This window comes from Erpetoichthys calabaricus, chromosome 13, assembly GCF_900747795.2.
Source record: "Erpetoichthys calabaricus chromosome 13, fErpCal1.3, whole genome shotgun sequence".
Taxonomy (NCBI): domain Eukaryota; kingdom Metazoa; phylum Chordata; class Cladistia; order Polypteriformes; family Polypteridae; genus Erpetoichthys; species Erpetoichthys calabaricus.
The window spans coordinates 137,900,815-137,923,477 of NC_041406.2; the positions used below are offsets into that span (position 1 = coordinate 137,900,815).

Here is a 22,663-nt window from a genome sequence, read left to right on the forward strand (position 1 = left end):
GAACAACCTCCGGTTTTCCTCAAATTGAGCAGACCACCTGAATCAGAGGGGCTTCATTACAAACATTTGATGCGAACACGTCGGTCGGAATTTGAACTAACAAAAAATTCTAATTTCACCACATTTTGTAACTTTTTGTATTATTGTATTTGAAAAAAATGATCATTGCATGCAATCACGTCGAATCTATGCAACAAATGACTTCACAAAACTAGGAAAACAAAAATGAAAAGAAAAAATATCAGAAACTTAAAAAACGAAAGCAACAAAACAGAATTCCACCCCCATTTAACATTTTTTTATTTTTTACAACAGTAAAAATAAAACTCACGTTTCAGGCGTCTTTCATAAATCTTATGTTTGAGATTGCTCTGGCCGCACAGAATCCCGAGGGTGGAGGCTGTGGCCGTGGCTGCGTACCGCTAGTGTTACAAGCGCGCGAATTACTGTACGTTCTGAGCGCGCGTGATGCACTTGGCGGGTGTTCTGTGGTCACGTGATTTCTATTTTTCTATTTTGGCCAGTGTTTTTGAGCGGGATCACTGCAAGAATTATTTAAGGAAAGCCGCGAGGCAAGGGCGGGACTTCGTTCTTCTAGCCAATGAGATTAGTCAATGCCGGCCAGCCAATCGTGAGGCACGCCTCCTTACCCACCTCCAAACGGGAACGTGCATCGTTTAGTTCCTGAATCAGAACTTACCAAAGGTAAGGCTGACATGTGCTTGAAGTCTACTGCAGCCTCAGCAACCTGACGGCCCTCTGGCATTATCTCTTTTTGTTGTGATTAAATGGGGTTGCTTGGTTGGCACCTCCACATTTCGTTGGCATCCCTTGCGTGCATCACCTTGACTCTATATATATATATATATATATATGTGTGTGTGTATATATATATATATATATATATATATATATATATATATATATATATATATATGGGGTCCTCGGGTTATGACACAGTTACGTTCCTACAACAGTGATGTAACCCGAATTTTGGTGTAAGTCGAGACACACCCTAGCCAAAGTCACTTAACTATACTAACACATTTGCAAAATCATAATCTAGAACATAAAAACACAACTAAGCCATAGAAAAAGGAAAAGGACATAAATATACTGTATTGTACACTGTACTGTAGTAACAGAAAAAAATTACAAAAAATGTGTAAAAAAAATTCCTTACCTTTATTCCTTCTGATCTCTTTACAATGTCTAATTTCACTTCCATCGTGATGGGTTTCCTCAACTTTGAAGCATTGCCATCTGAAGACTCTGACTTTCGTTTAGGAGCCATGATAAGGGCGAAAAAGTTGCCAAACAAAGCAACACAAACGGAACACTTGTGCCGCGTGCAACAAAACTAGTTCGCCCACGTAGTCTGTAAGTACGATGCTAACGGTGTAAGCCGAAACACTCACGTCTCAATTTTTTTAAGTTTTCATGGAAGTGAGTGTTGTAAACTCGAAACGTTGTATGTCAAGACGTTGTACCCCGAGGACTCCCTGTATACACATATACACAAGCTGTACCTCGTGGCAGCACCCACATAGTAATGGAGCAAGACAAACTTTAAAAATCAATAGATGTTGGCACTATATCTGATCATGGTCAACTCTTATGGGAGAGAAAAGCACATGGCCATGATATCTCTGGCAAATAGCAGCTACCCTCTAAAACACACGGAGCTCTGATCTCTCTCTCAAAACATCAAACGTTACTCCTTAACAATCTGTAGATGATAATGTCTGTTGAACAAACAGGTATCCTGGTGAGAGGTAGAGCGACTGGAACAGAGGCTGGCGAGTGAATGAGGAAGGCCTCGCCCCCCTGCTCGGCCCACAGCCACTCTGTTGGATTTCCATCAATACATCGCTACCGAAAGAGAACTCTGGTACTTAGAAAGATGAGAGAAGTCGCAAAATCAACCGGAAAGTTTAAACAAATTATAGAAAATAACCAGATCTAAATCCGTTAAGTAATTCTCTTGTGAAAAACAGACAGACATACAGACAGAACGCGCTTGGACCATAAAATTTTAAAACCGTTTCTTAGCGAGCACCTATGGGCCAAAGGTAACCTACATTATAAATTTCAAGTCCCAAATCCTCATGGTTCGAGAGATTTCATGATGAGTGAGTCAGTGGTATTTGGCTTTTATATATATTATATAACCTCAGTTGTAACAAGTGCTTATTTCAGTTACTGTTGCCTTTTCTATCAGCTCATACCAGTCTGGCCATTCTCATTTGATCTCTGGCACCAACAAGCCATTTTTGCCCAAAGGACTGCTGCTCACTGGATGTTTTCCTTTTTTCGGACCATTCCCTGTAAACCCTAGAGATAGATATGTGTGAAACTCCCAGTAGATCAGCGGTTTCTGAAATACTGAGATCAGCCCGCCTGGCACCAATAACCATGTCACGTTCAAAGTCACTTAAATCCCCTTTCTTTTTCCCCATTCTGATGATCAGTTTGAACTTCAGCAGGTCATCTTGACAACGTCTACAGGCCGAAATGCATTGAGTCGCTGCCACGTGATTGGCTGGTTAGATATCTGCGTTAACAAACAGGTGTACCTAATAAAGTGGCCGTGTGTGTGTATATATTTATACAGTACATGTAAATAAATTGTAAAGAGGCAAGGGCACAAGATAAAGGGTCTGGGGCACCCAAAGGCAACCCCCGTATATTGCGGTTATGATAAAGGCGTAAAATAAAATGCGTGTTAACGGAGACGTCATTAAATTCAGACAGTCTGCCCAAGGTGGCATTGCTTCCTCTTATGTTGGATTCTGGGATGAAGAGGCGGGTCCAGATGGTCTGACCCCAGGAGTGACGTCAGAGTGAGAGAGGTGTCAAAAGAGAGAACATTATTAGATAGTGACCCCTCATGTCTTGGCAATAAATTACACTCTCCTAACCTATGTATACACTCACCACTCACCTATATACTGTATATACAGTGTCCTCCATAATGTTAGGAACAAAGACACATTTTTCTTTCATTTACCCTTTGGTTCTGCAGTTTTAAATTACAAATCAAACAATTCAGACGTCATTAAAGTGCACCGGACAGACTTTCATTTAAGGGGATTTGCAGTCACACCATGCAGAAAGCTAGCATGCCCTTTGATAGGCTGGCATCCCATCCAGGTTCCTGCCTTGTGCCCAATGCTGATTAATCCTCTTCACCCCATAAACAAACAGGCAGGTGCATAAACTCTATGGTTGTTTTACAATTATGAAAATTATTTTTTTAACTATGGCATGAAGACAAACAAGATGATTTGATTTCCCCCTCAGTGGCAGCATCTTAGATATGCCAACTTACAACCCCCCAGCGCTTACTCTGATTGTGACCACTGGAGCTTCACGCTATCTGTCCACAAGCAATACAAGTGTGAGGAGCTATTTTGAGAAATTTGTGACCGATTAGAACAACTGTTTCAATACAATTAGGAGGAGATTGATGATATCTGTACAATTAAGAACGCATATTTTAGCATCCATTAACATTATCACTGCTGTCGGCGGTGGGGAGGCTCTGGCTGAGCTCCCTTTGTGCTGACACGAATGCCATTGACATGGAGAGCAGGTTACATTTCAAGGGAATGGCTTATCTTCTCGAGCCCAATGAGTTCTTACCATGTAATGGGTGACTGTAGGTGAGATGGGTGGTGAAGAGGTGCCCTTCACAGGTCCAGCACCCCTCAGACAGCCGTCCGTCTTCTCCATGTTAACCACAGCACAGCTGTTGGTTGGATCCTTTTTAAAACATTAAAAAGAATTTGTTTCTTTTCACATTTTCATTTTCTATTACAAGTGCGCTCATGAGGCACCTTTAGGGTGTTATATGCAAAGCCAGAAGTGCCATTTTCACACAGGCGCTAAAACCTGCCTTAAAAGGCCTGCTTGCTGATTCCCTGTATTTACACGCACGTCCATTTGATAAAAGCAGTGACCTGACTTCACACATCTAAAAACTTTCCCAAAAAATTGCAAAATAATTTGGTATATGCAGTGTCTGAAGTGGGCGGGGATGCTGTTCGGTATCTTCTAGAATTATAATGTACCTGGCTGGGCTGCCCATCTAAGACAAGTTGAAATCAAAGGCATCAACATAGACCTCAGTGTTAACATTTGCACTGCTCCATCTATTCGGATGTAGATTGTAATGCATGTACTCATAAAATCCTTTGCATTTGTCATTCCAACAGAAGGCGCATTACAAACTTTTGCAGTAATTAAGTGCATTACTACAAATGTAGTGCTGCTGCTTTGCAGTAAGGAGACTGTGGAAGATTGTGGGTTTGCTTCCGGGTTCCTCCCTGTGTGGATAGCGCTTTGAGTACTGAGAAAAGCGCTATATAAATGTAATGAATTATTATTATTATTATTATTATTAATGTTTGACATGAGCCATCTGTTGGAATGACAAATGCAATTCATATGTCTCTGTTATACACATATGCTATTTGATATGACATTCATAAAAGCAGTGTTTGTGATAGACTAAAAAATGCAATGCATTGTATTACTAGCATCTGTTGGAATGGCAAATGTAAGGTATATATCTCTTACACGTGTATGCCATTTAGTATGAGTTTTGTAAAAACTTAATATTTGTGATGACATATGCACTGCATTTTATTACTAACGTTTGTGATGCACCATATGTTAGAATAACAAATGCAATCCATATGTCTCTGTTATGTGCCATTTAGTATGGGATTTGTAAAAGACTAAATAGACTAAAAAACACAATGCATTGTATTACTACCATCTGTTGGAATGACAAATGTAATGCATATGTCTCTGTTATACATGTATGCCATTTGGTATGGTATTTGTAAAAGTAATGTTAATGTTTGTGATGAGCCATCTGTTGGAATGATAAATGCAATGCATACATTTCTGTTATACATATACTGTATGTTATTTGGTATGAGACTCATAAAAGCAGTGTTAATATTTATGATGTGCTATCTGATAGACTAAAAAATGCAATGTATTGTATTACTACCATCTGTTGGAATGTTAAATGTAATGCATATATCTCTTACACGTGTATGCCATTTGGTATGAGTTTTGTAAAAACTTAATATTTATGATGAGCTATTTGTTGCAACAACAAATGCAATGCATTTTATTATTACAAATGTTTGTGATGCACCATCTGTTGGAATGACAAATGCAATGCATTTTATTTCTACAAATGTTTGTGATGCACCATCTGTTGGACTGACAAATGCAATGCATTTTATTTCTACAAATGTTTGTGATGCACCATCTGTTGGACTGACAAATGCAATGCTTTTTATTATGACAAAAATTTGTTTGAGCTGGTGTAGTTGCTTATAAAACTATTTCTTTACAGATGCTTTCCATCCAGTCTAATGGCACTTGAGGGTATCTGCTAGGAAAAATGGAATAAACAGGCCAAACCGAAGTGTGCGAAGCTTGTAGAGACCAACCCTAGAAGACTCAAAACTGGAATTGCTGCCAAAGGAGCTACTACAAAGTTCTGAACTAAGGGTCTGAATAAGAAATAAATAATAATAAATAATAAATAAGGAAGGAGAGATTTCACTTTTTGATTTGTAATAAATTTGCAAGTATTTCTGAAAACATGCGTTCTCTTTGATATTATGGGTTATTATGTGTAGATTGATAGACAAAAATGGCAAATTTGAACTGAAATCTACAACATAATAAAGTGTGCAGAAAGTTAAGGGGTCTCAATACTTTATGAAAATACAGAAAGAGATTCCTGTTTGCTGTCTTTAATGTTGGATGGTATCGTGTTTTGTACATTGTGTTGTTTAATTGTATTTAACTTGTTGTGTCTATGGCTGTAACATCAAGAAAAAATCCTAGCAGTGACGTACTCTGGCAAAATAGTTCTGAGTTCAAAAAACCCAAATACCAACCATAAACAAGGAGACCCGCGACAGAATAAATATCAAATGATCAAGGAGTGAAAAGGGTGGCAAGGCAAATCAGTTGAACAAGAGCTGAATTGTGAATAGGGAGACATTGTTAGGGGGTCTCAATGGCCGTACTGTACCTGGATGTGGGAAATTCTCAGGAACTGGGACTCGTTGACGTCATCCGCCACTGAACATTTCATGGCATTCTGCAGATTGTCACTTATGTGGCACTCTTTGTTTGCCCATCTGAAATCCTCAGTGAAGATCAGCCATAACTCTGAGTTATGATGATGCCGTTATAACACAATTATAATTCCCTTGTATCTAATGATAAATCTCCTATTCCTGATGAGATATAGCTTCCGTTAACATCTCCTTTACAAATGAACACTCACCACAGATAGACAACCTAACGATATGAGGCTAATTCCAGAGGACTTGTACGTAATGTGGGACACACACACACACACACATGCATAACACACACATACAATTCTGCTTCACAGCTCTACCTGCCCAGGGAAATAAATAAGGTGCCCTTTCTCATAGACCCCATCAGTGCCTGTCCCGACCTTCCAGAGAAAAACACAAAATAACGTGTGACCACATGGGGGCGCCTCAGAGCCCCAAACACCAGACATAATTCTACCCCGCACAGTCTCAGGTTCAAAAAAATGCTTCATAGTAAGGAGACCAGGGTTTGTGTCCCAGGTCCTCCCTGCGTGGAGTTTGCATGTTCTCCCCATGTCTGTATGGGTTTCCTCCGGATTCTCCAGTTTCCTCCCACAGTCCAAGGCCATGCAGGTTAGGTGGATTGGTGATACTACATTGGCCCTAGTGTGTGATTTGTGTGTTTGTTTGTCCTGCGATGTACTAGCTCTCTGTCCAGAGGATTGTTCCTGCCTTGCACCCTGTGCTAGCTGAGATAGCCTCCAGTCACATCCCGTGACCCCGTTCAGGAATAAGCAGGTAAGAAAATGACTGACCTTGAGAGGCTGACAATGGCCAAATAGAACAACCGCAGTTCTTCAAGTTCTCTCCCCCAGCTCCTCCAAGTCAGCGGTGACCCCTGGCTCAACTAAGTGAGGTGAGATGTCACCTTTTATGTTGCACCCGAGAGGACTTCTAATGTCATGACAGCCGTCCATCGCAGTGTGTTTATTTGTTCACCCTGTGATGGACCGGCGCCTGTCCACAGATTGTTCCTGTCTTGCGCCAGATGCTCCCTGCAGCCCTGCTTGGGATAAATGGGCTTGAAAACTGACGGATGGATGGATGGATGGATGGTTCTAAGACAGGAAAGAAACCTGGGCAGGATGCCAACTGATCACATGGCATGCACACACACACACACACACACACACACACATACCTGCGCTCTTTCACACAGGGCCTGTTTTGAGTTTCCAGGTGACACAAAATAGGAGCACCAGATGAATAAACCTGTGCGGACTCTGAGGGATCATAGAAAAATCCACACAGTCAGTGTCTGCAGTTTTATCCCTGGACCTTGGAACTGTGAGGCGAAAACCAAACTGCCACACCATATGGCTTCTGCTTAAATGAAATATTTATAAAGAAGACATGAAGACGTCCTCCCTGCGTGGAGTTTGCATGTTCTCCCCGTGTCTGCGTGGGTTTCCTCCGGGCGCTCCGGTTTCCTCCCACAGTCCAAAGACATGCAGGTTAGGTGGACTGGCGTTTCTAAATTGGCCCTAGTGTGTGCTTGGTGTGTGGGTGTGTTTGTGTGTGTCCTGCGGTGGGTTGGCACCCTGCCCGGGATTGGTTCCTGCCTTGTGCCCTGTGTTGGCTGGGATTGGCTCCAGCAGACCCCCGTGACCCTGTGTTCGGATTCAGCGGGTTGGAAAATGGATGGATGGACATGAAGACCCTCGATGCACACATGGGGTCAGTTGAGAGTCAATAGAAAAACTGATCTTCTACGGTCTGCCAAACATTTGCAGGATCCATCCATCCATTTTCTAACCCGCTGAATCCGAACACAGGGTCACGGGGGTCTGCTGGGGCCAATCCCAGCCAACACAGGACACAAGGCAGGAAACAATCCTGGGCAGGGTGCCAACCCACCGCAGGACACACAGAAACACACCCACACACCAAGCACACACTAAGGCCAATTTAGAATCGCCAATCCACCTAACCTGCATGTTTTTGGACTGTGGGAGGAAACCGGAGCGCCCGGTAGGAAACCCACGCATACACGGGGAGAACATGCAAACTCCACGCAGGGAGGACCCGGGAAGCGAACCTGGGTCTCCTAACTGCGAGGCAGGATGTTTTAAGAAAAAGAAAATCAAGGAGAATGAGAGCACTAATATGCTTTAGAATTTAATCTTCTTATTATTATTATCATGTAATGTCAACAATATTTTTAATTTCTATCTATATTTATCTCTTATATATACAGTATATATATCCATCCATCCATTTTCCAACCCGCTGAATCCGAACACAGGGTCACGGGGGTCTGCTGGAGCCAATCCCAGCCAACACAGAGCACAAGGCAGGAACCAATCCCGGGCAGGGTGCCAACCCACCACAGGACACACACACCCACACACCAAGCACACACTAGGGCCAATTTAGAATCGCCAATCCACCTAACCTGCATGTCTTTGGACTGTGGGAGGAAACCGGAGCACCCGGAGGAAGCCCATGCAGACACGGGGAGAACATGCAAACTCCACACAGGGAGGACCCGGGAAGTGAACACAGGTCTGTGTTATTTTATTTGATTTGCTTATTGTATTATTGAAAATGCACTGCTTTTTGTATTTTTGCACAATAATCCACCTTAGCCAAAGGACACGTGTCTATGTGTCTGTCTAGTTGTTATGTCTGTAATCTAACAGATGGTGCATCATAAACATTAGCACTGCTTTTCGAATCCTATACCAAATGGCATAAAACAGAGGTAGCACCTGTTGGAATGACAAATGCAATGTATTTTATTACTACAAATGTTTGTGATGCAGCATACAAAATTGCTCCAGGGGTTCTGTTCAATGGCTGACCCTGTGCTCTGACTCCCGAAAAGGTCATGCGAAAAAGATAATTTCCCCATGGGGATGAACAACGTATACCAAATCAAAATCTGATGGAATGACAAATGCAATGTATTTTATTACTACAAATGTTTGTGATGTGCCATCTGTTCAAATGACAAATGCACTTCATTACTACAAATGTTAGCATCCCATTTGGCACACCATTCGTAAAAGCAGTGTTAATGTGTGTGCCATTCTCCTCTGACCTCTCTCTCTTCTGGGTGTTTTTTGCACCATTTTGAGTAAATGTAAGAGACTGGTGTGTGTGAATATTCCAGGAGATCAGCAGTTCCAGAAATATTCAAACCAGCCTGTCTGGCACCAACAATCATGCCATGGTTGAAATGACTGAGATCCCATTTTTCCCCATTCTGGTGTTTGATGTGAACATTAACTGAAGCTCCTGATCTGTATCTACATGATTCATTAATTGTGCTGCTGCCACATGAATGGCTAATTACATAATTGGACTGATACACAGTTGTACAGGTGTCCCTCCAGGTGTACCTACCAGGCTCAAACCCTTGGATGGACGTTGGCCTGTCACAGGCTGTCAATTGTAGTCCTTCCTCTCAGAGTCCCATGACATCTTGTTTGATAAATTCATCCCAAATCCAAACTGCCTAATGGCATTCGGTCCAGTGTACTGTAGATCTAATTCGGTGGGCTCTGGTATTGATGCACAAAATAGATAGATGGACAGGCGTAAAAGCCTCCGCAACTCTACACACTTCAAGGGGTCCGCAAATATAACAAATCATACTAGCAACCGCAAAACCTAAAGCTTCTCCGTTTAAAAGACAGCAACTTCAATTTTGAACGAGAATCCGAACGATCTGACTCTCTCTGATGAAAGGAAAGCCAGCGATCTTGCTCACCGAGGTCCAGGAAACAACTGAGTTTTTGTCTGTTTAAAAATGCCAACATCGCCACGGAACGAGAAGCGAAATGCTTTGGCTCGCCCAAAAAAAAACAGAAAAAAATAACTACTATAACGCCCTTTCAAGAGCGGACTGAGGGCTTGAATGAAACGCATCGGCTACACATTAACCAACAGAGGGCTCCACGCGTCTCCTAAATCCAAACAAGAAAAATGTGCAGCCTCCCCATCCCCGCGAAAAAAAAGAGTATTTCACTTTTGATTGGCTTTTACCTGTAGCCGTCAGCGGCAGGAGAAAGGCGATTGGCTGAATAGGGCAGCCCTGACGTTTAGGGTGGTGCTTGTAGCGCTGAAGCTTCAGCCATTGAAATAAAGCTGGGAGATCGGTAGAGTGTGCAGATTAGAACAGAAGGACCGGGAATGTGAAAGAAAGATAGACGCAAGGTGTTCGAAGAGCAATTGGAGATTTTATTTGAAGTTTGCAAAGGGGAGAATAGACCAAAGAAGATTTTTTCTCACTCCGAAAAGAAACCCCAAAATGCTTTGCCATGTTACGAGGCCGGACTCGGTGGTAATGGAGGTGGAGGTGGACGCGAAAGCAAATGGAGAGGAATGCTTAAATAAGGTAAGCTGTGTTGTCCACTTTATTTATTTATTTTGAATAAATCGGGGAATTCCTTTGTTGGGAATGCTTTGTACCGAATTTGTTTATTCGGGCGCAACAGTTAACTTTTTTGTATATTTATAAGATGTGATACAAGAGCAGTAGCGGTCCAAACGAACGGCGTGCGCCGCAGCCACAGAGTCCCGCGTTTACTGGGCAGAACTTTGCTTTCTGGTCTCAATCTCAGTTTTATTTATTTTAGAAGTTTTCATCTTGTAATAACTTAGAAGCGTATTTGGCTGTGGGGGGGAAAAAGTAGCAGAATATATATGCGTTCCCGGCTAAAGACATCGAAAGTTTGCGCACATCATTCGGGAACTTTTTTTTTTTTTTCTTTTAACTTTTTAACTTGAGCGTCGGCTGATTTCGTCCCTCAGTGTCTTCATATTTTAAGGCTATTAAAGAGGCATTGATAGAGACCGCCGTCCAACAAGTCGGTGCCAGCCGCTCCTGCTGCGCACGTTGAGCCTTCATTTTTTTTTTTTTTTTGGTGCCCACCCTAGCTACTCAATTTAGAGGTTACTTTAGTTCAAGTAGCTGCGCGGCTCGCAGGCTTTTCTGGCTTCTCCTTTTCCCCTCCGTTGCTCTTCACAGGAAGCCGTGTTGGGGTCTGATTCATGCATCAAGTTGCTTGTGCGCGTGTACACTTTGCCATTTTTCCCATCCAGTCGCTTTTTAATTCAGATTGTATTTCTTTTTAAGTAATATTTGGGGTACTTTTTTTGTGTTTTTTCCTTTAAAAGATCTTGAACGTTTACATTGAGCTCTGTATAGTTTTGCATTTTAGGAGTTTTGTAAGTTTATAGTCTGATGTATTCAATTTTTTTGGATTGCCGTCTGAATGCGAAGTGCACCGTTTGAAATGTTGAAGGCGTGCGTATGTATCCTTCAACAACACACACAAACCGCCGTGATTCGATGTTTTTGCTGGCGCTCATCCAGACGGGAACTGACTGTGTGGATTGGGCGCCAGCGTGCTGCAGGACTTGCTCATAGTAATCATGGGTCTCCAATTAGCCGAACTAGCACCTAATTTGATGACTTTGGGGGGTAACAAACTGGACACTGGGAACCGATTTTGCACAGAGAGCTACCTGGTCTAGGATTCAGACTTGGGATACCAGTTCTGTGAGTGGGCAGTGCTGTTTACTATGCCATCCTCAAAAAAAAAAAAAAAAACTTGTGTATTCGCAGACATCGCAGGATGGGAGACCACCTAGCAAAAGCTTGGGTTGCTGCTGAAGTGATGTTGGTTGAAGCCACCAGGGAGCACTTACCCTGTGGTCTGTATGTGGGTCCCACTGCCTTTAGTGAAGTGGCGGGGTCACCATTCAGTAAAAATTGGCGCCATCCTTCTGGATTGGTTGTAAAACCAAGGTCTTGACCCCCATCTGGTCATAAAATACCCCAAGGCGTCTTTCAAAAAAAGAGTAGGGAGTTGCCTGATGTTCTAGCTAAATTGGTCACAATGGCCTGGTTATTCTGCACCCCAGTCATTTCCCTGGATTCTAAATAACTGTGTCTCTCATCGCTTCACCACCTAACAATTTAATGTGTGGACAATGTACTGGTGCAAAAATGGATGCCATTACATGTTGCAGATGGGTGGCGGTTTAAGTAGTTCCCCACTGTCTACAAAAAGTGCTTAGAGTATGTTAGGAAAACTCAATATAAATGTAAAAATTAAAGACATGGATAATTGTTAACTTAATAACTTTTTCCAATATGATATACCTTGGCTTTCTACAATACAGAGTTGGTAAGCATGTTGAAATTGATTTTTGCATTTCACAATGTAATCCTTCATCAGTAGGTGCTTTTTATGGAGTCTTTTTCAGCACGGCCCTTTCTATTTATTTATTTAAAACGTGTTTTACTCCATGATCATGTCCTCTTAACAATCATTCTCTATGGGCCTTTTAACTTAGAAGGATCATATCACTATCTCCATAATGAACAAAAAATAATCTTAAAAGTGCTTTGTAATCTCAGCCTTCAGAATTCTCAAAGGCACTGATAAAATAGATCCAGCAGGATTCTTTCAACTAACCAGTGAATTGGTACTTGGCCACTCATGTAAATTGTGGTGTCTGGGGTGGTTTGCATTTAGGGCTGAAGCCAGGAAGATCATCTTTACTCAAAGTGGTGGGAATTTGGAACAAACTACTGAGATGTGGAGTTGAATCAGAAACTCTGACAAACTTCGTATCTCAGTCTAGATGGTGTTGAAGCAGTTTAGCTATTGGCTACGGTAAACAAAGGAGTGACAAATGGATTGAGTGGTCGCCTCTTGTTTGTCACATTTCTTATGTTCTAAATCCTTGCCTAAGGCTTGAAACTCTAGTCTGTAACTATGTCAAAACATAACTGATCTCACCAAAGGAATTGTAGGCAGTCAGAATAACAATTCTCTGCGTGTGTGTGTATTCAGTATACTGTAGATGGATGTAATAACTGGTGCAAAACCAAGGGTTGGTCGCTGACTTGTACCCCGTGTTTCTGAGAGGAACTCTAGCCACTTGTGGTACTGAATTGGATTAAGCCAGTCTGAAGATGGATAGATTTACAAAGTAAAGTTAAGAATATATGTACTAGTGTGTGTGAACATATGTGTATGTATATAATCCTTTTATATTGTAGCAGAAGTCTTAAATATTGACATCTGTTTTATTAATGGAGATATAAAGCCAATGCTAAACACAATTTTATAAGCATATACCTGCACTTTGTGTTAGTTATCTTGGTTAGTTTGAGCACTGAGAAAAGCGCTATGTAAATGTAATTAATTAATAATAAAGGGTGTGTGGTGAAATGGCAACTTGCCTGATGCCAGGTGTTGTTAGTTTATGAAATGTAGTAGTCGGGCTACACTTTTCATACTCCAGGCTACATCAGTTCAGCTATTGCCTGAATTGGCCTCTACTGATCCTATTTGATGGTGAGCACCACGTCTGAGTGTGACCTCTCAATAGCACAATGGTGTATATTGATAGTTTTAGCACTGCTACAGGAGGATAAGTGGTATGAAGTCTGAAACTGGAACATTATAAATGTTAAAACTTTGCTATGCCATGGTGCAAATAACCTCTACAGTGTGTCTGCTAGAAGAGTTACAGTAGTAACAAATTTTAATTGCCTGTGTTGTTGTTGCCCATCCATCTTGCAATTTTCCTTCCTGCACATTCAATTCAGCGCTACAGAGTCCTGACTTATTCAGGCGGCGAAGTGGGAACCACTCCTGGTGACAGTGCCAGTCCGTTGCTGGGTATACCAACACTAAAACTTGTATTCTTGCTTGTAAATGGCACGGTGAAGTTTTAACTAATTAAACCAAAAATAAAGAACTGTGTAAACTAATTTTAACGTTTTCAATTTTGGGTAGCTGGACCTATCCTAGCAACACAGTTGACAGTTTTATACAGTGCCTTACAAAAAAATGCTTCAAAGCATTAGACAAAAGTAATGTCTATAAAATATTAACAGCTTTGGACGATGCAATCTTCTTACTTTGTCAAGCCAAATAGAAAACAAATATTCAGGAAAAATGTGATCAAGCAAGATACTGAACTTTATCTGTTTTGAAAGCTTCCAACTAACTCCAATTCCTTGCGCTTTATCATTTTTCAGGTTTGTCGGAAGTTGGGAATCATAGAAGTGGATTACTTTGGACTCCAGTTTATTGGCAACAAAGGAGAAAGTTTATGGCTGAACCTTAGAAACAGGATCTCCCAGCAGATGGACAACTTGACTCCTTGCAGGCTGAAGCTTCGGGTCAAATTTTTTGTTGAGCCCCATCTTATTTTACAAGAGCAGACCAGGTAGGATTAGAGGCATTAAATTGGGAACCTTTTTTTTTTTTTTTTTTTGGTCCTGATTTTGCACCTTGTCTTTGGTTAACTCTTTTGGGGCTAAATTTTTTTTTTTTTTTTTTTTCCCTTCTGTCCCAGGGCTGAATATTTTTCCAAAAAACTGATTTTTTTTTTTTTTTCTTTTTCTGAAAAGCACACAAATCAACAAAATCTGTGATAAGTGGTACTCTGTTTTATGGTCCATGAGCCCCTTCAGTATGTAAATTCACATACCCATTGCATAACTGTTTGTTATGGGGGGGGGGGGGTGGTGGCTTGAAATAGTTGAGTGGCTGGTAATCCGTAGTGTCCATTTAATGTGTCGCGTCCCCTGTAGTCCGGTTGCCAGTTTGCCTCCCTTGGATCCATGTAGTCCTTCCAAGGTGAACTTTGCCATAAGTGTGTCAGCTACACAAACTTGTTTAGCAGTCCGATCACCTAATGCAGGTACCAAACTTTTTTTGTTTATGATCTCCAGATGAATTACATCAAAGTCAGTTTGATAAGTCAGTCTGATTCAGCAGTGATGCGCAAAAAATAAATATGCCTGGAGTATTTTGCTTTGTGCTCTCGTTCAGTGTTTATGCTACTCGTGATCTTTTTCGCCCTGTGCCCCTGAATGTCTACTTTAGTCAACATCCACCCTCGGGCCTACATGTCCCCTTTATTCAACATCTGCCGTAAAATAAAGAAATAGGCTTGCCAAGTTTGGCACCAGATCACTTGGCACTACTATAGTTTCAGTAGCCATACGTTCTGTTCATGTGATACCTCCTATTAAATTACAATGAGAAACATCCAACAACACCAGGTTATAGAGATGCGAGGGCAGAACCTTTTGATTTTAATGGCAGCACTAATGCTACACTAGACCCTGCCTATAGTTTAGAATGTGTAGGGACACTAGAGAGGTTGACACACAAGTGTTGGATTTCAAACCGATTATTGCAGGCGTGTATTTTCTGTTGTTCCTTGAAGGCATTAGACTTTTTCAAAATTTCTGCATTTTTCACACCCTTGTATGTCTCGAGCTTTTTATTTTGTTGGTTAATGTGAGTCTGGCGCAATTAGGAAATTGGAGCGGGCTGCTCACCTGTGCTGGTGTCTGTTTAGTTAGTAACATGGAGGTCTCCATTTCTTTGGTTCCTATTATTTTATTTACTTTACACAGTGATTTGGTTGTTGTCTTTATCAATTTTTCTTAACTATCAGAGTGGAGTTATTGTTTTATCCATAGTTTCTTTTATTTGTTATAAGCATTTATTCTATTTTTTCAACTCCAAAATAGCATTGTGACATGTTTAAATTTTGTTGTCAGCAGTTAGTCATGTCCAGATTTGGGCTTAATGGAGTGCCGCCTACACACTTTTTTTTTTTTTTTTTTTTTTTGCAGAAACGCCAAAGAGGCAACTCTGCATGCAGAAGCCATTTATTGTAGGACACTGTCATTCACAAAATGGGCAGGTTTTGGGCACATTCATTAACATAACTTGCTCATCTTTTGAGACAATATAAAATGAAACCTACTTAATCCAGTTCAGGGGCATGGTGGAGATGGATCCAGGTTTCTTTGACTTCAAGTTGGGAAACACTGAATAAGAGACTAGCATCACTCAAGGTTAATTATCCACACACCAACTTGAGAGTTGATGTGGCCATCTTGGGAGATATGGGAGTACCTGGAAGGAAATGACTAGCATGGGTTTTGAACCTTGGATGCTATATGCATGTGGTGCCAGTGCTAAACATTGTGCTGCCCACTTGAGATGGGGATTAAAAACCAGAGCATCAGCAGGAAACTGTGACCAAACTATTTGAGAACTGTTTCTTGGAACTGCGAGGTTAATCGCAATACCCTTTGTACCATTTAGTGACTGGAGAAATTTGTAAAATATGACTTGAATAAAAAAAGAAAAATAAGTAGTTGCTTATTTTGAAACTTTAATTTTTTAAGCCAGTTTTCTTGCCCTCAAGAATAAGTTGTTTTTGCTCTTTTACTTTCAGTCTTGCAGTATGCTGCACTGAAGGAAGTATGAATCACAGTTTGACAAAGCTGGTGGTGACTGCTGTATGTAGGGCAAAGGTGACTTGTGCTAATGGAAATGCCCTACAATAACCTCCTGGTTCTGGTTATTACAGGTCATGCAGGAGTTTTTCTTGGTCCCTGTGTGTGTGTGAGATTTGTTTTAGTTAAAATGATGATCTCTTTGACAGACATCATTTTTATAAAATGTGTATTTATTTTTTTAAGATGAAATGAGTGTTGGAAAGCTTAGAGAGAAACAAGTATGCATTTTATTTAGAGTGAGTTTCATTACACTTCACCGCAGCACTCCACTTTGTACATGGTGGGTTTCATTTAGTTTTATTTAAGTATGTTTCTACATGATGTATTACCAATTTTTTATTTTTAACATAGGAAAAAATTCGACAATTCAAATCCTTTAAAGGTTTTAATTGCAATTGAACTCTGTGCCTTTTCATTTACTTAAACATGCTTATTCAGGGGAAACTGGAGCTTGTCCCAGAAAACGTTTGGGTACAAGGCAGGAATAATGCCTGGATAGAGTCCTTATTGTCCTCTGTATACTGTAGAGTACAGTGATATTCCTACTTGCATCTGCTGTTCAACATGTTTCCACACTCTGGCACCATAATTAACTACCTCAAATATAAGAAGTATTTAAAAAGAATCCACATACTATGAATGTAATTAGGTGGATGAGGAATGCAACGCCACTCCTTCAGTTTCAGAGTCATATGAATGTTGTCATGGATTATGTTGCCTGGATTACATAATAGGATTATGTGATTGTTGGCATTGCTATACTTTATTTTATTTATTTATATTATATATATATATATATTTATAAATAAAAAAAAAAAAAGCCTTGATATAGTTGGTGCATTTTCTAGCAAATTAAATAAATATCAATTTTATTTTTTTTAATTTTAAATTGTTTACTGTGTCGCTCTCTGAACTGCCTTGTGCTGTTGATGATCAGTAGGTAGTACGTTTGAGCCTGAGGTAATGGGAATTGCTGTGGTTACCTCCTCTGGAATTTTTTTGGCGTTCACCCTTGTGATGTTGCACCTTCCCACTGTGCTCTGTTTCCTTGTTGTTTTAGGAGACACAGTTGCAATAGACTTGATAAAATGTGATGCTATGCACACACAGACACACTTCACCTCAATTAAAGGTTGACGCACACATGTCATTTCTGGCTGAGTGTTTAATTGAAATGAGGCAAACGGCCAGCAGGTACACTTCGGTTCCTGCCTAGTCAACCTTTATGTACTTCAAAGATTGTGGCTTTAAACACGTTTGAGCCGTTTGCACAACAAGCACTTGGGTAATTCTCTACTTTTGTGTGAAGGATTGTCATTATTTGCCTCAATTTGGTCTTTTGACAAGACTTTTTATAATGTGCTTTGTTTATGGGAATGCAGCTGCTAGTAAAATTGTGGACACTGATAAAATATGTTAAATATATTTGCCAGTTATGTCCAAATTAGGTTCAGAAAAGTGATAGGTGCAGTTGTGCAATTGCCTTTACTGTACCTGTAGTCCTTGATTGAATTTTGAGTTTATATCTGAATTAAACCCTCTAATATTGCTTGTTTTATGAGTAATTTGGTTTTGGTTTCACCCTTCCTAATCAAAGACCCAAACACTCTCTTGCTAAGGGGTTGTTTTTCTCATTGCTGGAAATTATGATGTGCTTCATGTGAAAAACTGGCTGTTCTAGTTCCTTAGTCATGAACCGTCTAGTGTTACTCCAGTTCAGTGACACAAAGTAACCCCTTGCTAATGACTCCCAGACACGCTCACTGACAGACGTCCAGTTGCGTTGTTGGCAGTTGGCCCAACAACATGAAATATGACTCCTGATTGGACAGTCGCTGCAGTTTCTAGGCAGAAAGGGCCTGTGGGAGGTTTGGTTTAGGGTGTGCCTTGTGACTTTGTGGCTGTGGGGCTTGTGAATTGACTAGTTGACAGTGATGCAGGAGCTTAAACTTTTTAACTTTTGCATTTACAAAACATTGTAACAAATTAAAGATTCTCGCACACACCTGTATGATCAGCCATTGCCTGTATGCATCTTTATGTTCCTTCCCCCCCCCCCCCCCCCCCCCCCCAAAAAGACCTGAGGGTTGGTTAAATTGGCCCAGTGTAGATTGACATGCCCGTTCAGCTCCATGAACTGATTCCTTGTCTAGGAATGGACCAAGCCCTCAAGTCCAGTGCTGCCAGGATAGGAACCAGCACCCTGTGACTGAATTAGATATGGGGGGGGGGGGGGGGGGTTAGACAGTGGCTTAACAATATTTTGTTATCACAATACCAATATTCAAAATAAGTAGTTTCCAAGTTTGTGCACTTTAATATTTATGTGATGGCCTAAAAAAGATTTAGCTTGGTATCCATTTTTTAAATGTGAGATTGATGTTCGAGTAAAGCTCTTGTCACAAGTGTACTGAATCTTTTTTTTCCCTCAAACATGAATGTGTGTGTGCATATAAGTAGCTTTACTATTAAGGACGATTTTAAAACTGCTTTTGAAAATGGGTTTGATAGGGAATCCGTTTAACAACATGTTTTCAAGCCTGCTCAGTCCTTGGGTTTAAAATGTGGACAGGTCAGTTGAACGGGGGTCTTGCCTGCTGGACAAATAAGAGGTCATTATTAAAGTGTTAATTGATACCTTTTATAAATGCAGTGTGCTGATAATTTTAGCATATTTGTGATCACGTTTTCAGTACTTAATCATTTTACTTGGATTAGTCCGCCGAATGCCTACTTCGGGGTTGCTCAGCTTCTGTCACAGAACGCTACGGTGGCTTTACATTTTCATTCTGACCAATTCATCATTTTCACTTGTTTAAGTTAACATGATGGTTTAAGTTTTTTTTATTTTTGTTAATCCTAACAATTCCAAGTACAGTGCATCCAGAAAGTATTCACAGCGCATCACTTTTTCCACATTTTATGTTACAGCCTTATTCCAAAATGGATTAAATTCATTTTTTTCCTCAGAATTCTACACACAACACCCCATAATGACAACGTGAAAAACGTTTACTTGAGGTTTTTGCAAATTTATTAAAAATAAAAAAAACAGAAATCCCATGTACATAAGTATTCACAGCCTTTGCTCAATACTTTGTCGATGCACCTTTGGCAGCAATTACAGCCTCAAGTCTTGTTGAATATGATGCCACAAGCTTGGCACACCTATCCTTGGCCAGTTTCGCCCATTCCTCTTTGCAGCACCTCTCAAGCTCCATCAGGTTGGATGGGAAGCGTCGGTGCACAGCCATTTTAAGATCTCTCCAGAGATGTTCAATCGGATTCAAGTCTGGGCTCTGGCTGGGCCACTCAAGGACATTCACAGAGTTGTCCTGAAGCCACTCCTTTGATATCTTGGCTGTGTGCTTAGGGTCGTTGTCCTGCTGAAAGATGAACTGTCGCCCCAGTCTGAGGTCAAGAGCGCTCTGGAGCAGGTTTTCATCCAGGATGTCTCTGTACATTGCTGCAGTCATCTTTCCCTTTATCCTGACTAGTCTCCCAGTCCCTGCCGCTGAAAAAACATCCCCACAGCATGATGCTGCCACCACCATGCTTCACTGTAGGGATGGTGCCAGGTTTCCTCCAAACGTGACGCCTGGCATTCACACCAAAGAGTTCAATCTTTGTCTCATCAGACCACAGAATTTTCTTTCTCATGGTCTGAGAGTCCTTCAGGTGCCTTTTGGCAAACTCCAGGCAGGCTGCCATGTGCCTTTTACTAAGGAGTGGCTTCCGTCTGGCCACTCTACCATACAGGCCTGATTGGTGGATTGCTGCAGAGATGGTTGTCCTTCTGGAAGGTTCTCCTCTCTCCACAGAGGACCTCTGGAACTCTGACAGAGTGACCATCGGGTTCTTGGTCACCTCCCTGACTAAGGCCCTTCTCCCCAGATCGCTCAGTTTAGATGGCCGGCCAGCTCTAGGAAGAGTCCTAGTGGTTTCGAACAGTGATGGAGGCCACTGTGCTTATTGGGACCTTCAAAGCAGCAGAAATTTTTCTGTAACCTTCCCCAGATTTGTGCATCGAGACAATCCTGTCTCGGAGGTCTACAGACAATTCCTTTGACTTCATGCTTGGTTTGTGCTCTGACATGAACTGTCAACTGTGGGACCTTATATAGACAGGTGTGTGCCTTTCCAAATCATGTCCAGTCAACTGAATTTACCACAGGTGGACTCCAATGAAGCTGCAGAAACATCTCAAGGATGATCAGGGGAAGCAGGATGCACCTGAGCTCAATTTTGAGCTTTATGGCAAAGGCTGTGAATTATGTACATGGGATTTCTCAGTTTTAATTTTTTAATAAATTTGCAAAAATCTCAAACTTTTTTCAAATTGTCATTATGGGGTGTTGTGTGTAGAATTCTGAGGGAAAAAAATGAATTTAATCCATTTTGGAATAAGGCTGTAACATAACATGTGGAAAAAGTGATGAAGCGCTGGGAATACTTTCCGGATGCACTGTATTCTATTCACAGTATTGGAATTTGAAAGCTTTGTTTACATTTTCTGGAATGTCTTCAGTGTTTAAGCCACTGTTTATGAAAGTGTAATCGCCACTGGGGTATCTTATTTATAGACTGCCGGATGTATTTTGATTCCCCAAAGGCAGGCTAGAATGCTTCGGTAGCAACATACAACCTAACGCATACTGTGCAACAGGAAAATGGTGCCATTAAACAAGTGCAAGACCCAGAACATACAATATAATCAAAATGATACAGAAATAGAAATGCCATTCCTGAGGTAAATGCAGCATTTATCATTCATGAAGGTGGAGGCACACAGGATGGAAGGAGGCGTTCCATAGTCATTTGCCTGCAGGTGCATGAAAGTCTTGGAAATGCTACTTGTGTGTTTTTTAACACCCATGTCTGCACTTGCCATTATTTGGGTACAATTCATGTTAATCACTTATTGTTTGATAATGTGCCTTTGTCTGAGAGTGAAAGCAGAACAATGTACTGTAGTGTTTTGTATTCTGAATTTTGATACTTTTGTTATTTTCATCTTCCCAATTAATAATTGGGAAAGACTGTGTATTATAATTAATGACAGTCAGAGGAGCAGCCGTGTTTGAAATTCTAGAGGAAAACCAGTATTTCGGTGTCCCTTGCTTGATCATTGGCAACTGTAAATGGAGGCAGTTCTTAATATAGGTCTACCAATTTCATTTTTTCACAAAAAATGTTTCCAGACTGACTTAATATATAAATCGTGAAATAATTTATGTAGAAGTTCATTTATGAGCAGGGTCTCACTTTAATGAAAACCAGCGGTCATTGCAGTTCTCCAGAGCTGGAACTGAGAGCTTCCCTGTTCTGACATTAAGTAGAGGAGTGTATCCAAATGGAATTTTTTAGAGATCCTCTTTGTGCCATCTCAGTTCTCGGATATTAAAAGCCATCCAGTCAGAATTTTATGGTGATTTCATATCTCTGTGTGTTTGCTTAGGAACTTGTTAGCAAGTTTCTTTCAGACTAAAAGCTGTGTTGTTAGTCAGTTGTGGTTTGTTCAGTACTCTGGAGCATCAACTATTGACATGTTCGATTTGAGTTGAGAATGTTTTTATATATAAATTCTGCTATGTGTTTTGTTACCAGAAATATTTTGATCGGACAATTTGTTATCCAAGTGAAGTTTTGGCCATAAATTTGTGTGAGCGAACCAGTACGGTGATTTCCGTATGCACATAGGATATTTGAAAAGCTGTGAAGAAAACGGACCATTTAGCCCAACGAGCTCATCCAGCCTGTTCATCTAGATTGTCCAAAGTAACATCAAGTTCAGATTTGAAGGAGCTGAAATTCCTACACTTCACCAAAATGCTTCATAATTTATTCAGTGTATTTTATAGTTCTTCGTGTGAAGACAAATGTAACAATGGTGTGAAATCTTCCTCTAACAAGTTTCCATCCATGTCTGTGTTCTTGTTACAGTATTTTAAAGTAAGTCTTCCATAGTTTCAAACACTTCAGTTATGACCCTGTTTTTTTAATCTGTTTGCTTAAACAGATAGGATTCAGTTCCTTCAATCTTGCCACCTAGATCTTGGTCTCCGAATGTACCATTTGCTCTTTTCTGATCTTTCTCTAGTGCAGTGGTGTTTAGACAGGTGCTGGAGACTAGTATAGCCCGAGGTGTCCTCCGTATCCCTGCCGTGGCCTAAAGTAAGTTCTTTGGATATCCAGCAACTTGTAG

At 40.8% G+C, this 22,663-nt stretch overlaps 2 protein-coding genes across 2 annotated transcripts in view; one reads left to right on the forward strand and one right to left on the reverse strand.

Annotated features, from left to right (window-relative positions):
- tbc1d31 (TBC1 domain family, member 31) overlaps positions 1-22,663 on the reverse strand; it is a 1,102,325-nt gene that overhangs the window by 692,058 nt on the left and 387,604 nt on the right. The window lies entirely within an intron of this gene.
- The window catches only part of mylipb (myosin regulatory light chain interacting protein b), a 31,821-nt gene continuing 19,383 nt past the window's right edge, over positions 10,226-22,663 (forward strand). Inside the window, exons 1-2 of the mRNA XM_028817632.2 lie at positions 10,226-10,503; positions 14,170-14,360. Coding sequence (XP_028673465.2) covers positions 10,417-10,503; positions 14,170-14,360 — 278 coding nt within the window. The 5' untranslated portion in view covers positions 10,226-10,416. The remainder of the gene's footprint in view (positions 10,504-14,169; positions 14,361-22,663) is intronic.